This window comes from Macaca mulatta, chromosome 6 (genome assembly GCF_049350105.2).
Source record: "Macaca mulatta isolate MMU2019108-1 chromosome 6, T2T-MMU8v2.0, whole genome shotgun sequence".
NCBI classification, from domain to species: Eukaryota; Metazoa; Chordata; class Mammalia; order Primates; family Cercopithecidae; genus Macaca; species Macaca mulatta.
Genome location: NC_133411.1, coordinates 63950344 through 63964545, shown reverse-complemented (window position 1 = coordinate 63964545; position 14202 = coordinate 63950344). Strand labels below are relative to the sequence as shown.

At 41.9% G+C, this 14202-nt stretch overlaps 1 protein-coding gene across 1 annotated transcript in view; it reads left to right on the top strand.

The window, feature by feature from the left end:
- ANKRD55 (ankyrin repeat domain 55) overlaps positions 1-14202 on the top strand; it is a 143862-nt gene that overhangs the window by 76056 nt on the left and 53604 nt on the right. The window contains exon 6 of the mRNA XM_028849443.2: positions 13876-14004. Within this exon, the coding sequence (XP_028705276.2) occupies positions 13876-14004 (129 nt within the window). The remainder of the gene's footprint in view (positions 1-13875; positions 14005-14202) is intronic.

Sequence of the window (14202 nt, the reverse complement as noted above, 5' to 3'; positions counted from 1 at the left end):
TGGTGTGATCTCAGCTCACTACAGCCTCCACCTTCCAGGTTCAAGAAATTCTCCTACTTCAACCTCCCAAGTAGCTGGGACTACAGGTGCACACCACTGTGCTCAGCTAATTTTTGTATTTTTAATAGAGACACGGGGTTTCACCATGTTGAGCAGGCCGTTCTCAAACTTGTGAGCTCAGGTGATCTGCCCACCCTGGCCTCCCAAAGTGCTGAGATTACAGGTGTGAGCCACTGCGCCCAGTCCCCCCATCTGTCTTGAGGCTTCTGATTAAAGGCTTCCCTCTGACTGGCATTAATAACCACATCAGAAAGCCCCTGCTGCTTTCACTCCCCGTATCTTCAGTGGTTTAAAGCAAAACCTCAGAGGAAAGAGGGTTGCACTATTAGAAACTTCTGCTTTAAAAATGAGAACCAGAGATGAGGTAGCACAGTCTGGTCACTCTGCCCATGGTGTGGAAGCAGGGAGCTGCAGTGGCGGAGTCCATGTCAGCAGATTGCGAACCTCTAGATTTCCGGGCAAGTTGCCAACTACATCCTCCACCTCCAACCTCTGCGGTAATCCCTAAACTCGGTCTTATTTAGAAAGATGACAAATTTGCTCATTTATACCCTAAAGCTAAATTCCACTTATAGACCTCTAACTCAAGTACCCCTCAGCAGAACTAGCAACCCCCCAGCAAGGACATAGTTCCCTATTTTTCTCCACCCCAGGAGGCACCTGGCAGTGGAGACAATGAAAGTAGACACGGATCTTTCTAAGAGTGGTAATTATAACACCTTACATAAAATATGTGGTAAATAAAGCCCCTGGTTCCTCCTCATGCAAAGGGACTTCTGCAAAAAGATTCCTCCTGCTATTACACCAGCATATGGACCCATTGGGTTTTAAGCTCAGAAAGCAGACCCAGCAGAGCAAGGGCCTCAACAAGGCACTTCCTACACATGGTCACAGCTTCCTCTTTGGTCCATTCACAGCCTGCTGTCTGGAATCCATCTGAAACCAACTGCTAATGCTTGCCTGTGCTTTTCATAATATATATACATATATATATAATATATATATAGTATGTTGTATATATGTACACATGGACTCCGCCACTCCAGCTCCCTGCTTCCACACCATGGGCAGAGTGACCAGACTGTGCTACTCATCTCTGGTTCTCATTTTCAAAGCAGAAGTTTCTAACAGTACGATCCTCTTTCCTCTGAGGTTTTGCTTTAAATCACTGAAGATATATATATATATATGTGTGTATGGATATATATGTGTATGTATATATTATGTATCCATATATGTATCCATATATGTATGTGTGTGTGTGTATATATATGTAGCTATGTGTATATACATATATGATTTTGGTTTTGGTTTTTTTTTGAGGCAGGGTCTCATTCTGTGGCCCAGGCTAGAGTGCAGTGGTATGATGCGATGTCAGCTCACTGCAACCTCCACATCCTGGGCTCAGGTGATCCTCCCACTCAGCTTTCTGAGTAGCTAGGACTACAGGCACACACCACCATGCCAGGGTAATTTTTCTATTTTTAGTAGAGATGGCATTCGTATAACTTTGAGGCACTCATGTAATTTTGTTCTTGACTGAGCCCCTGTACTAGGTCAATAGACCAGGCCAAATATCATTGGAGTCCCTCATACTTAAATTCCAAGTCACCAAACTGAAACCGAGCTGTTACCTGACCTTCTGAGAAATCAGGAGAGAGATAATAGCCAAATTTCCCAAACAGGCCAGTTTTACTTAGCATGATAATGAAATTTCCTCTGCCTTTAATCCTTACAACAAAAAGTAACCTAAAGTAACCTGATGTTAAGCAATCAGTTTTTTCTCTGTTGTTCTGTTTCCCTGTTCTCATCTTTCATCTTTCAAGGAAAGTAAGTTTGAAATAACCAATCTGAATTTTGTTCTTTGCTTCTGCTTTTTTCAGCCCTTCTCTATCTGCAAAACCAACCTCCTCTGCTGGGCTCATTGGAAAGCTTTTTTTTTTTTTTAGACAGTCTCACTCTGTCACTCAGGCTGGAGTGCAGTGACATGATCACAGCCCACTGCAGCCTCTGCCTCCTGGGCTCAAGTCAATCCTCCTGCCTCAGCCTCCAGAGTAGATGGGACCACAGAAACCCTGCATCACAGGCATGCACAGCCATACTCAGCTCATTTTTCATTTTTGGTAGAGACGGGGGTCTTCCTATGTTGCCCAGGCTGGTCTAGAACTCCTGAGTTCAAGCAATCCTCCCGCCTCAGCCTCCCAAAGTGCTGTGATTATATGCGTGAACCACCATGTCCGGCCAGAACATTTTGGAATGAAGCCCAGTTCTAGAATTGCAAATGAAGCCAATTAAGATTTTTAAGGCCCGGTTCCATGGCTCATGCCTGTAATCCCAGCACTTTGGGAGGCTGAGGCGGGTGAATCACTTGAGGCCAGGAGTTCAAAACCAGCCTGGCTAACATGGCCAAACCCCTACTAATGTCTCTACTAAAATATGAAAATTAGCTGGGTGTAGTGGCTCATGCCTGTAGCCCCAGATACTCCAAAGACTGAGGCAGGCGGTGGAATTGCTTGAACTTGGGAGATGGAGGTTGCAGTGATCTGAGATGGTGTGACTGCACTCCAGCCTAGGCAACAGAGCAAGACTCTGTCTCAAAAAAAAAAAAAAAAAAAAACTTTAATACTAAATCTAGTGCTATAATTCTGTTTTTGCCAATTATTTATTTTATTTAGTTATTGGTCATTGCTAGTGAGAGCCAATCATGATAAATTTATAACAGCAAAAGCTCTTGCCATTGATTGCCATTGAGAAATAAATACAATTCTGAAATGGAAAGAACACAGCCCAGGCTTTCTTTTTCATTCATTACCTTGGTGGAGTTCCTGTATTTGGCTGCTCAATGTTTTGAACAAGTAATCTTCTCTCTCCTGTCTTTTTTCAGTGAGCTCCAAGCATGATGTAGCCTCCATTGTATGAAGGGTAGGGGAGAGTAACAGTTAAATTCATTTTTTTAAAAAAGGTATCACTCTATGTGTTCTGCAACTTTTTTTTTTTTTTTTTTGAGACGGAGTCTCGCTCTGTCACCCAGGCTGGAGTGCAGTGACGCGATCTCGGCTCACTGCAAGCTCCACCTCCCGGGTTCTTGCCATTCTCCTGCCTCAGCCTCCCGAGTAGCTGGGACTGCAGGGCACCCACCACCATGCCCGGCTAATTTTGTTTGTATTTTTAGTAGGGACGGGGTTTCACCAAGTTAGTCAGGATGGTCTCGGTCTCCTGACCTCGTGATCCTCCCGCCTGGGCCTCTCAAAGTGCTGGGATTACAGGCATGAGCCACCGCACCTGGCCTAACTTAGTTTTTTCAACTCAAGCATTTGTCTTAGAATTTTTGATACATATAGATCTGGCTCATTCCTTTTTTTTTTTTTTTTTTTTTTTTGAGACCGAGTCTGGCCCTGTCCAGGCCAGAATGGCGCGATCTTGGCTCACTGCAACCTCTACCTCCCAGGTTCACATGATTCTCCTGCCTCAGCCTCCCGAGTAGCTGGGCACCCGCCACCACACCCAGCTAATTTTTGTATTTTAGTAGAGATGGGGTTTCACCATATTGGCCAGGCAGGTCTCGAACTCCTGATCTCGTGATCCACCTGCCTTGGCCTCCCAAAGTGCTGGGATTACAGGTGTGAGCCACGGCACTCGGCCTGTGGCTCATTCCTTTTAATGGCTTCATAGTGTTACATAATATCAAAATACCTCCATTTATTTTGCCATTCCCCTGTGAATGGATATTCAGGTTGTCTCAATTTTTCACCATCATAAACACCAGTCTAGAGAGTGTTTCTTGTACAAGCTTCTTTGCATACTCTATACAAGCATTTCTCTTAAAAGAAGAATTGCTGGGTAGTAAAGAGTGTAGTTTTTATTTTTAATACACACTGCCTAATTATTCACCCAAAATAGCTGGGTGGTGTTGTAGTTGTTGTTGTTGCTGTTGTTGTTTTTAGTGGAAGTCCTGTTTTTTCCCCAGTTGTTGCTGGATTTTCTTGTTATTTGCATTTTCCCTGATTAAAGAGATGAAATCATTTCATAGATATGATGGTCTTTATTATATCTTCTTTTGTGACCTGCCTGTTTACATTCTTTGTCCCTTGATCGGGATTGTCATTTTCTTATTGATTTATAGGAGTTTATTTTATATTCTGAATATTAATACTTTGCTGTTGGGTTGTAAATACTTTTTCATAGGCTGTTGGTTATTTTAAAACAGTTCATAGTACTTTTTCTTATTCAGAATTTAAAAATCTGATATAATTAAAATGATCATTCTTGTCTGTTTCTGCTTTTTCTTTTGATGTCTTTTTAAAGAAGGCCTTCTCTACCCCAAGAACTGGATTATGTTATGTTAAATTATGTTTTTGTTTGTTACAAGATTTTTTTTAATATATGGTTTCATTTTCGAACTCTTTGCTCTGTTCCAATGATCTGTTTGTTTTTCCTGTTTCATTGACCACACTACTTAATTATAAAGTGACTTATTTAGAAGCTATCCACACTGCAGTTAACATTGAAAAAAGTGAGATAGGTCAGATTGTCCTTTGTGCTTTTGTTCTTCAAAACAAGACCTCAGGAGAGTCATTGATATAGAGTGAGGCTTTTCTATTGCAGCTACCGGGAGTTAAATGGAAACTAACCTCTCCTGCTCTCATTTTAGCCTTGACAGGAAGAGTGTTCTATCAAGAGGGGCTCTGAGCTATTGGCATCTGGTTTAGAACTTTGAATGCATTTATCCAGAGAAGCACTGTTATGCACAGCATTTAGGATATATATATTGTTTAGGATATATTAAATGCACATTCTTATGTAAGTAGATTTTTGTGAGCAGTCTGACAATCCAAACTTCAATTGTAGAACCACTCTGAGAAAATAAATTTAAGTTGCAAAAACAAATGTGAGCTTTTGGACATAATACTTAGCATCACTTCTACTTACCACATTCCTGAGGTAGAACCAAAAGCAGAAGAAACAGTCCCTGACTCTTGAAATTTTTTACTTTACAGTTAGCAAAAGGTAGAATAACAAAGCACAATTTATTAAAGAATCAGAAGTTTTAGCCTAAGACTGAACATCTAAAAAAAAAAAAAAAAATGGAGTAGGGTCACCGCTACTTAGGAGCCCCCACCTCCCTCTCCCACTCTCCCCCAACCCTATAAACTTCTAGAGGCAGACCATGCCTTTTTTATCTTTGTATCCCTAGATTCTAGCTCAGTAGCTTGCACATAGTGAGGCACAAAACATATATATATATGTGTGTACACACACATATATATAGATTTCTTTTTTCCCGAGATGTGGTCTCACTCTGTCACCCAGGCTGGAGTACAGTGGCACGATTTCACCTCACTGCAACCTCTGCCTCTTGGGTTCAAGTGATTCTCGTGCCTCAGCCTCTTAACTAGCTGGGATTACAGGTGCCTGCCACCATGCCCGGTTAATTTTTGTATTTTTTGTGGAGACAGGGTTTCACCAGGTTGGCCAGGCTAGTCTCCAACTCCTGTCCTCAAGTGATCCACGGGCCTCGGCCTCCCAAAGTGCTGGGATTACAGGCGTGGGGCACCACCCCCAGCCCAGATATATAGTATATCTAGATATGTTATATCTAGGGAGAAAGAAAGAATTAAATTCAAGAAAAAGTCATGTTATTTTATTTTATGTCCCTTTCTTCATTTGTTTTGTTGACTCAGCTATCCAATTTATTTCCCAGACTTGACTCCAGGTGACTGTTATTTCCAAAACCTACTCTCAAAAAAACAAGATTTTCATGGTATTAGAGGTGTCTATGAGATATACATAAGTAAATAATTTTTTTTTTTTTTTGAGACGGAGTTTCGCTCTGTCGCCCAGGCTGGGGTGCAGTGGCTGGATCTTGGCTCACTGCAAGCTCCGCCTCCCGGGTTTACGCCATTCTCCTGCCTCAGCCTCCCGAGTAGCTGGGACTACAGGTGCCCCCCACCTCGCCCCGCTAGTTTTTTTGTATTTTTTAGTAGAGACGGGGTTTCACCGTGTTAGCCAGGATGGTCTCAATCTCCTGACCTCGTGATCTGCCCGTCTCGGTCTCCCAAAGTGCTGGGATTACAGGCTTGAGCCACCGCGCCCGACCAAGTAAATAAAATTTTATGCCAATTAGAATTTTTTTTAAATGTCCAGTAGACTTTAGAGCAGGAATCCTTACCCATATTTTGACATGGACACATTTTCATGTGTTTGTGAAACCTATGGATAACTTCTCAGAAACATACCTTAAAAATTAGGCTGGGTGCAGTGGCTCACACCTGTAATCCCAGCCCTTTGGGAGGCCAAGGCAGGACGATTGCTTGAGCTCAGGAGTTCAAGATCAGCCTGGGCAACATGGCTAAACCTCATCTCTATTTAAACTTCTTTTTAAAAGGAAAAAATATCAAAAAAGAAAAATATCTGAAATTACAGAAAATAAAATATATAGGATTGCAAAAGAAATCAATATATTAAAATACAGTTAACAAAACATTATCTTATTTATTTATTTATTTAAGACAGAGTCTTGCTTTGTTGCCAAGGCTGGAGTGCAGTGGTGCGATCTCAGCTCACTGCAACCTCCACCTCCAGGGTTCAAGTGATTCTCCTGCCTCAGCCTACCGAGTAGCTGGGATTACAGGCAACCACCGCCACGCCTGGCTAATTTTTGTATTTTTAGTAGAGGCAGGATTTCATCATGTTGGCCAGGCTGGTCTCAAACTGCTGACCTCAAATGATTCACCCACCTTGGCCTCCTAAAGGGCTGGGATTACAAGTGTGAGCCACCATGCCCAGCCTATTTATTTATTTATTGAGACGGGGTCTCACTCTGTGAGGCTGGAGTACAGTGGTGCAAGTTCAGTTCACTGCAACCTCTGCCTCCCAGGCTCAAGTGATTCTTCCACCTCAGCCTCCCAAGTAGCTGGGACTACAGGCAGGTACCACCATACCAAACTAATTTTTTTTTTTTTTTTTTTTTTGTAGAGGCAGAGTTTCACCATGTTGCCCGGGCTAGAAAATATTTTAAAGAACAAATTTATGACAATAACATAAAAGATTGTTTATTAATGCATTAAATAAGATTTGATGGCAGGACCACGAACTACTACAATTGTTGAAGTAGTGAGACATGTAAATATTTTGAGATATCTGCAATCACTAATGTAATAGCACTGTATCTATAATTTATAGTGGTGGCAAAGTCACAGGTACTGTTTATACTACTGTGGGTTGTTGCCTATATTCATAATTGAAAAAGATGTTAAATTTCAATTAGAAGTTAGTGAAAATAGGCCGGGTGCAGTGGCTTACACCTGTAATCCCAGCACTTTGGGAGGCCAAGGCGGGCGGATCACAAGGTCTAGGAGTTCGAGACCAGCCTGGCCAATATGGTGACGCCCGTCTCTACTAAAAATACAAAAATTAGCCAGGCATGGTGGCGGGCACTGTAGTCCCAGCTACTTGGGAGGCTGAGGCAAAAGAATCACTTGAACCCAGGAGGCGAAGGTTGCAGTGAGCTGAGATGGTGCCACTGCACTCCAGCCTGGGTGACGGAGTAAGACTCTGTCTCAAAAAAAAAAAAAAGTTATTGAAAATAAAGATGTAATTATTTCTCTGATGAAACTCACATATTCTTATTTCTATCCATGGATAGAGCTCTTGCTCTAGTGGCAATTTCAGAAAAAAAAAAAAATCCCAAAAGTATTTTGAGCAATGAGTAGAATAATTGTATAGCCTCCTAAGGTGATCTCCTTGGAACAAGAAAATTGTTTTATTTTATTTATTCAATAAATATTTGTTCAGTACCTGCCATGTCTCATGTAGGCTTCATCCCTGCTATGATGGAGTTCACAGTTTAGTGCAGAAGAATGTAGATGTTCTTTTTTGGTTGAAAAATAAATATATCAACTTAGGCTTCTATTCTGAAGGCTTTGTTTTGTAAGTTTGTTCTTGTTAGAATTGGCTCCTAGACTTCCATGGCCTAAGTTCGTTTTATTGTTTTTCTTGTCTGATTTAAATTATGAAAACCCCATTCTAAAGTATTTTTTTTAATGTCAGACATATTATTCTATAATTATTATAGCGAGAAAAAGAGTTTTTAGAGAGTGCCATTATTAGCAGCCCTTCCTAGTGCCCTAAAATCCAACCTCAGAGTATTCTTGGGCCGGGCGCGGTGGCTCAAGCCTGTAATCCCAGCACTTTGGGAGGCCGAGACGGGCGGATCACGAGGTCAGGAGATCGAGACCATCCTGGCTAACACAATGAAACCCCGTCTCTACTAAAAAATACAAAAAACTAGCCGGGCGAAGTGGCGGGCGCCTGTAGTCCCAGCTACTCGGGAGGCTGAGGCAGGAAAATGGCGTGAACCCGGGAGGCGGAGCTTGCAGTGAGCTGAGATCCGGCCACTGCACTCCAGCCTGGGCAAGACAGCCAGACTCCGCCTCAAAAAAAAAAAAAAAAAAAAAAACAGAGTATTCTTGGCCTTCAGTTATAGTCTTTGGCTATCGTGATGCTCACCGTCTATCTATCCAGTTTAGGAAATTCCAAAACAAAGACAATGAACTAATTTACTAAGCTTTCTGATCTATAAGATTGTTTTTCAAATAAAAATGAAAGAAAATGGCTTTCATTACGGTACTTATGACATCATCTAGTTTTTAAAACTAGATATACTTTTAAAGGACATATTCATTCCAATTTTTTATCTAATTTTTTATCTCCTGATCCTCCGTAACTTTTGTGGGAGGTGGTCATATGTGATCGGAGGATTAAGTATGTGAATTTTTAAATGTCAACCAGAGCCAAGCTGCTAGAAATTCTAGATCCTTCAAAGCATCTGGAATTGTTTACTGACCTCTCAGCCACCAGACACCTGCTATAATTCTTAACCCTCCCCCTCCACCACCCCACCCCGAACCGCCAACCAAGACGGGGAACAAACCAAGCACCCAGCCACATCAACATTTCTCTCTGTGTGCCTTTCAGTGTTGGCTAGAGACACTCTAAAAGTACAGTTCTGAAACATGAAACCTGCTAAGCATTAAAGCAGATTTCTGGCTCAGAAAACACAAAAGTGGTTTGGAAAAAAAAAAAAAATGTTCTGAGAAGCTGATAGGACTTGTAAGCCTTTAACTGAAATTGTGGTGGCACAGGTTCAAGGCACAGAATTACTCATCAACACAAGACACTGTTCCAAAGCAACCCTACTATGCATCCAACAGTTAGAACATACATTTTGTCCTATCAGCAATCTAAAATCGGATCCCAAGTCAACCAAAACTTAACATTTCCCCTCAAAACATTCTGGAGAGCTCATATTCTTAACTGAATATGAGTTCCTCCTCACTCTTTGAGCCAATCAATACTTTTTGATTTTCAGAAGAGTAAAATTCTCCTCTCACCAGGGCCATCTGGGTGTTTGTTGCAACATGCCTGATAGTGACTGCTAGATTGTCAGCTTCTAGATGCTTCGAAGGCTCAGTTAAGCCCTCAATGAAACTCCAGGAAGTAACTGGTTGGAAAGGTCTCCATAACTTGGACGCGGATGGCTGTCTTATCCAGCAGACTCTGATTTTATATTCCCCATGAGTCCAAGTGACCTTTGATAAGCTGCAACTCACTAATTAATTCTTCCAGTAAACATTTCTTGAACACTTACTGTGTGCTTAGTGCAGGGGGCATACCATGGTGAATATGCCACAGCATCTGCCTTTATGTGCGTCACAGTGTAATTGTGATTTCTGTCACTGCTTAGTACAGATACCAGTTGCTAAGCCTGATGTTTGCCCCTTAACTGGCCACCAGAATTTTAACATAAGACAACTACAATTTCTGCAGGCTCAACAGAAGTTGAAGAAAGAAGAAGAAGAAAGGAGAAGGAAGCAGTTGTAGGAAAATGTTCCTAAATAAAGTATGCAATACCAACCGCTGCCTTTGAGCTGCTTTTAAAAGTTTTGGTTTTCATGTGATTAACTCTAAGAGGATTTATTCTTATTCTCATTAGCCCAAATGAAAAAAAGAAAAAAGAAAGCAGCAGGAAATTTCCCTTGACTTGACTGAGTGTTCATAACCCATTTATATTGTACAAGTATTTAGAGAAGTAATCAAGTAATTCGGGTCTTGATTTGGAGTCATTCAGAGGATCACCAGTTATTTTCAAGGTGTTCACAAGTTTTGTGGTGAGGGTGAATGGTCGGGGAGAATACGTATTATGTATGTGTATATATCTCACAAAAATAAATGTTTGCCAACTGCACTTTCAGGAGGAGACTTGAGGCAATGGCAGTTGAAACAAATAATATAGGGTACCAACCCTTACACTAGTAAGAACCATCATTTTAGAAAGTAAGACAACCTTGAATCCAGGTACAATCACAAAGAAAGAAATTTTTTAGCATCTGAGCTCATTCCCAAAATGAAATTCTACCACCATGATGTGTGGAAAGAGCATTTTTTTCTCCAAAGTCAGAGAAACAAGCATTGAACCCTAGCTCTACCATGGACTCAGTCAATGACCTTAGGCAAATTACTTAATTTGTGTTTCAATTTCCTCGCCTGTAAAATAGGCCTAAAAATACCAATCCCTTAGGATCATTGTAAAGATTCTATGCGATAGCAGATGCAAAGCTCTTGGCATCAAGTAGGTGTATGAAAAATTATAGCACTCCTCCCACCCCACTCCTTGATCAAACTATGCAAGAGTTGGGTTTTGAGGGGAGTTTTCTTGTGGTTATTTAAAGAGAATAGCTCTTAAAGCCTAAAACTGTATTCAGGAGACAATAATTAACATTGCATTACTACAGTTTAACTCACAACCACATTTTCGCACTGAATTCCCACATCACTAAATCATACTTCTACATATAGTCATTGCCATCTACCTTACCTTTGGCAGTGCAGTGGTCTATGGCTATAACCACTCTGAATGCACCGGACCTCAGAAGCTAAGCAGGATTAGGCCTGGTTAGTAATTGGATGTGAGATAGTACAGTAGTACAAAAGACAAGATTGTTTAAAGCACTCATCAAAAATCCTGACAAGTTTCAGCTGATGAGTTGGTAACAATGATCATATCAGACAAGTTCATTGCCTATAAAGGAGAAGTCATGTTCTGCCTTTCTTCTGTGTATGATTTTAAAAAGCAAAGCCAAATTTTTCCAAAGAAATTCAGCTGGGTGCAGTGGCTCACTCCTGTAATCCTAGCACTTTGGGAGGCTGAGGTGGGCTGATCACCTAAGGTCAGGAGCTCAAGACGAGCCTGGCCAACATGGTGAAACTTGTCTCTACTAAAAACTACAAAAATTAGCCAAGCATGGTGGCGGGCACCTATAATCCCAGCTGCTTGGGAGGCTGAGGCAGGAGAATCGCTTGAACTCTGGAGGTGGAGGTTGCAGTGAGCCGAGATTGTGCCATTGCACTCCAGCCTGGGTGACAGAGCGAAACTCCATCTCAAAAAAATAAAAATAAAAAATCAGTGGAGCACGGTAAGTCATTTGTTCATTTAATAAGTATTTACTCAACATCTATAATGTGCCTGGCACCGTTCTAGGATCTAGGAATTCAGACGGGCCGACAAAGGCCCTGCTGTCATGCAACTTACACTCCGGTAACTTGAAAACTTTTGGCACTTCGTGATGAAGCCAATGGCTTCATTTCATCACTTCATTTGCAATGAAGCAAGTGGGACTAAGAACTGGGAAAGGGGCTATCCATGCATGATTTTTAAAATATAATTTAATTTTAAAATGTAATTCCCTTGTGTTAGATTTCTAACCCCAGTGTGCCCAGTTAAAGATGAAGAGGACCAATTAGAATGTACTGAGGTATTCTGATTTCCAAGTAAATATTCAGCCATTGGAATAAGAATAAGAAGTTCCATTGCTTTTATACCAGCATTCTTTTTCATATGGAACTAATTCCTTGAAATATCCTCAAGAGTATCTCTGGAGGCTCACTGTCATATGACACTTGAAACTTGAAAGCAAACCATAATATAGGAATTTAAAATATGGAACTGGTTGAGGGGATTTAACATTCTAATTCTAGTTTCCCACAAACCTTAAACCCTAGATTCAGTTCCCTGCCTGCTCACAAACTCAGGAATTTCTCTAGAGCTCAGCTTCCTCTTCCATTAAATGAGAAGGACAATCGCACCTATCAGAGCTGGCTAACTGCTCTAGCAAACTGCTTGAAATCTCAGTAGCCTGACACAATAAAAGCCTATTTCTTGCTCGTATCATAGTCCAGTGCTGTTTGGCAGGGTGGTCCTATTCTCCCTCATTGCTCAGAAACCCAGGCTTTTCAATCACATGGTTCCAGTATCTTCTAGAGCCTTGTCCTCCTCTGCATTCTGTTGATATATGAGGAAAAAGAGAAGATGTGGAGGACCACATGGGCTTTTTGTCTAGCCCAGGCCTGGGGAAGGTTTCCATCTCCTTTGTCCACATTCCAGTGGCAAGGACTCAGTCATGTGGCTGCACCTATCTGCAAGGAGGCTGGGGAATATAGTCTGACTGTGTGCCCCAGAGGAAGAGGAAACAGCCTGGTGGACATGTAGGAGACATCACCACAGTACTTACTCCAGAAGGTTGTTTGGAGGATTATGTGAGACAATAGATAAAAGAACTCATAAAGGTCTCTAGATCAATAAATATTAGCTCTGGGCTATTATTAATGTGCTTCTGTCTAGGCTGAGGCCCATCTTCTCCATGCAGCTCACCCTGGAAGGAACAGAGAAAGCCAAGGTGTTGTCTCCTAGCTTTATGCTATCGGCAGAGATAACTATAGAAAGAGAGTCTTCAAAGCTGCCTGTGCCCTTTGCCCCCTTTATCAGGCATCTTCATTTCAATTCATTCTAGATACGTTTCATGGAATTGAGATGAGTGAGCAAGGAGAAGAGCCCGTCTTTTCATCATATATACTCTCAAATAACGCTGGCTCTTTTTGGCCACCATTTCTCAGCATAAGCTCACTTACTGTTAAATTACACCTAACCCATGTGACCTTGCACTCTGAAAGAAGCTGGGATTCACCATTCATTCATCCAGCTTTGTTCTCCAAGCTGCCACAGTGATTTCTTCTAAACAGTGTACATCTGATCATGCCAATACTTGCTTAAAATCCTTCATTGTCTCTCCACTGAATTAGAATAAAATCCAAATGCCTTATGCAGAGACAGTTATCCCCCATCCCACCCTCCCAGGATCAGCCCCTGCCTCCCTCTTCAACCTCATTTCACATTGCTCTCTTCCCCTCCAACCTCATTCATTCATTCAACAGCTATTTCTCCAGCCTCTAGGCATTAGAGATAGAGGAAAACAGACAGCACCCCTGCCCTGGTGGTGGGGTATTGCACTCCAGTCACAGGGGCCTTCCTTTAACTTACTCTCTGCCTCTGTGCTTGGTGTTGGCTGTCCTCTTCCTCCAGTTCTTCTCACAGAGGTCTGTTTAGAACAGTCCCTCCACCCTTGATTACTCTCTCACCAGCATCCCATGTGCATTCTTCCTAATATTTATCAATCTGGAAGATTGTTTGACATGTTTTTGTGCATTTAGTATCTATCTTCCTTTACCACAGAGCAATTTCCATGAGGGTAAGGATCTCATTTATCTTATTAACTTCTGTATCCTGAACACCTGCTTGCCTGGCACAAAACAGAAGCGCAATAAACGTCTATTAAATGAACGGATTAATGAATGAATGAACTAGCAGGAAACAACCAATGCATCTGGTGATGGCCCCTAAGCCTGAGGAGAAAGTGTGAGTTCAGTTTTCTTCCTGGGAGCCTGTGCTCATCTCTGTCCTCTCTGACTGTTGTTTTGCAGGGAATGACACCACTCCACTGGGCGGCTTTCCACAACCAGCCTCAACACACCCAAATGCTGCTGAAGAAGGGGGCAGACCCCACCCTTGTGGATAAAGACTTTAAAACGGCTCTCCACTGGGCAGTCCAGGTGAGAAATTGACCAGTGGACTGGTCTCAGGTTTAAATGGTGGAAAGCACTGTTAACAATTTTCTGAGTAGGTCAAACTTTAAAGATGGAGGTTTCAGCCTTTCATTCAGCCCCACCACTTGTTGAAGAGAAACCCTGCCAAGATGCAAAGCGGGGTAGTTACAGAATATCAAGCAGAGCCTGCCTTGGGTGTCACAC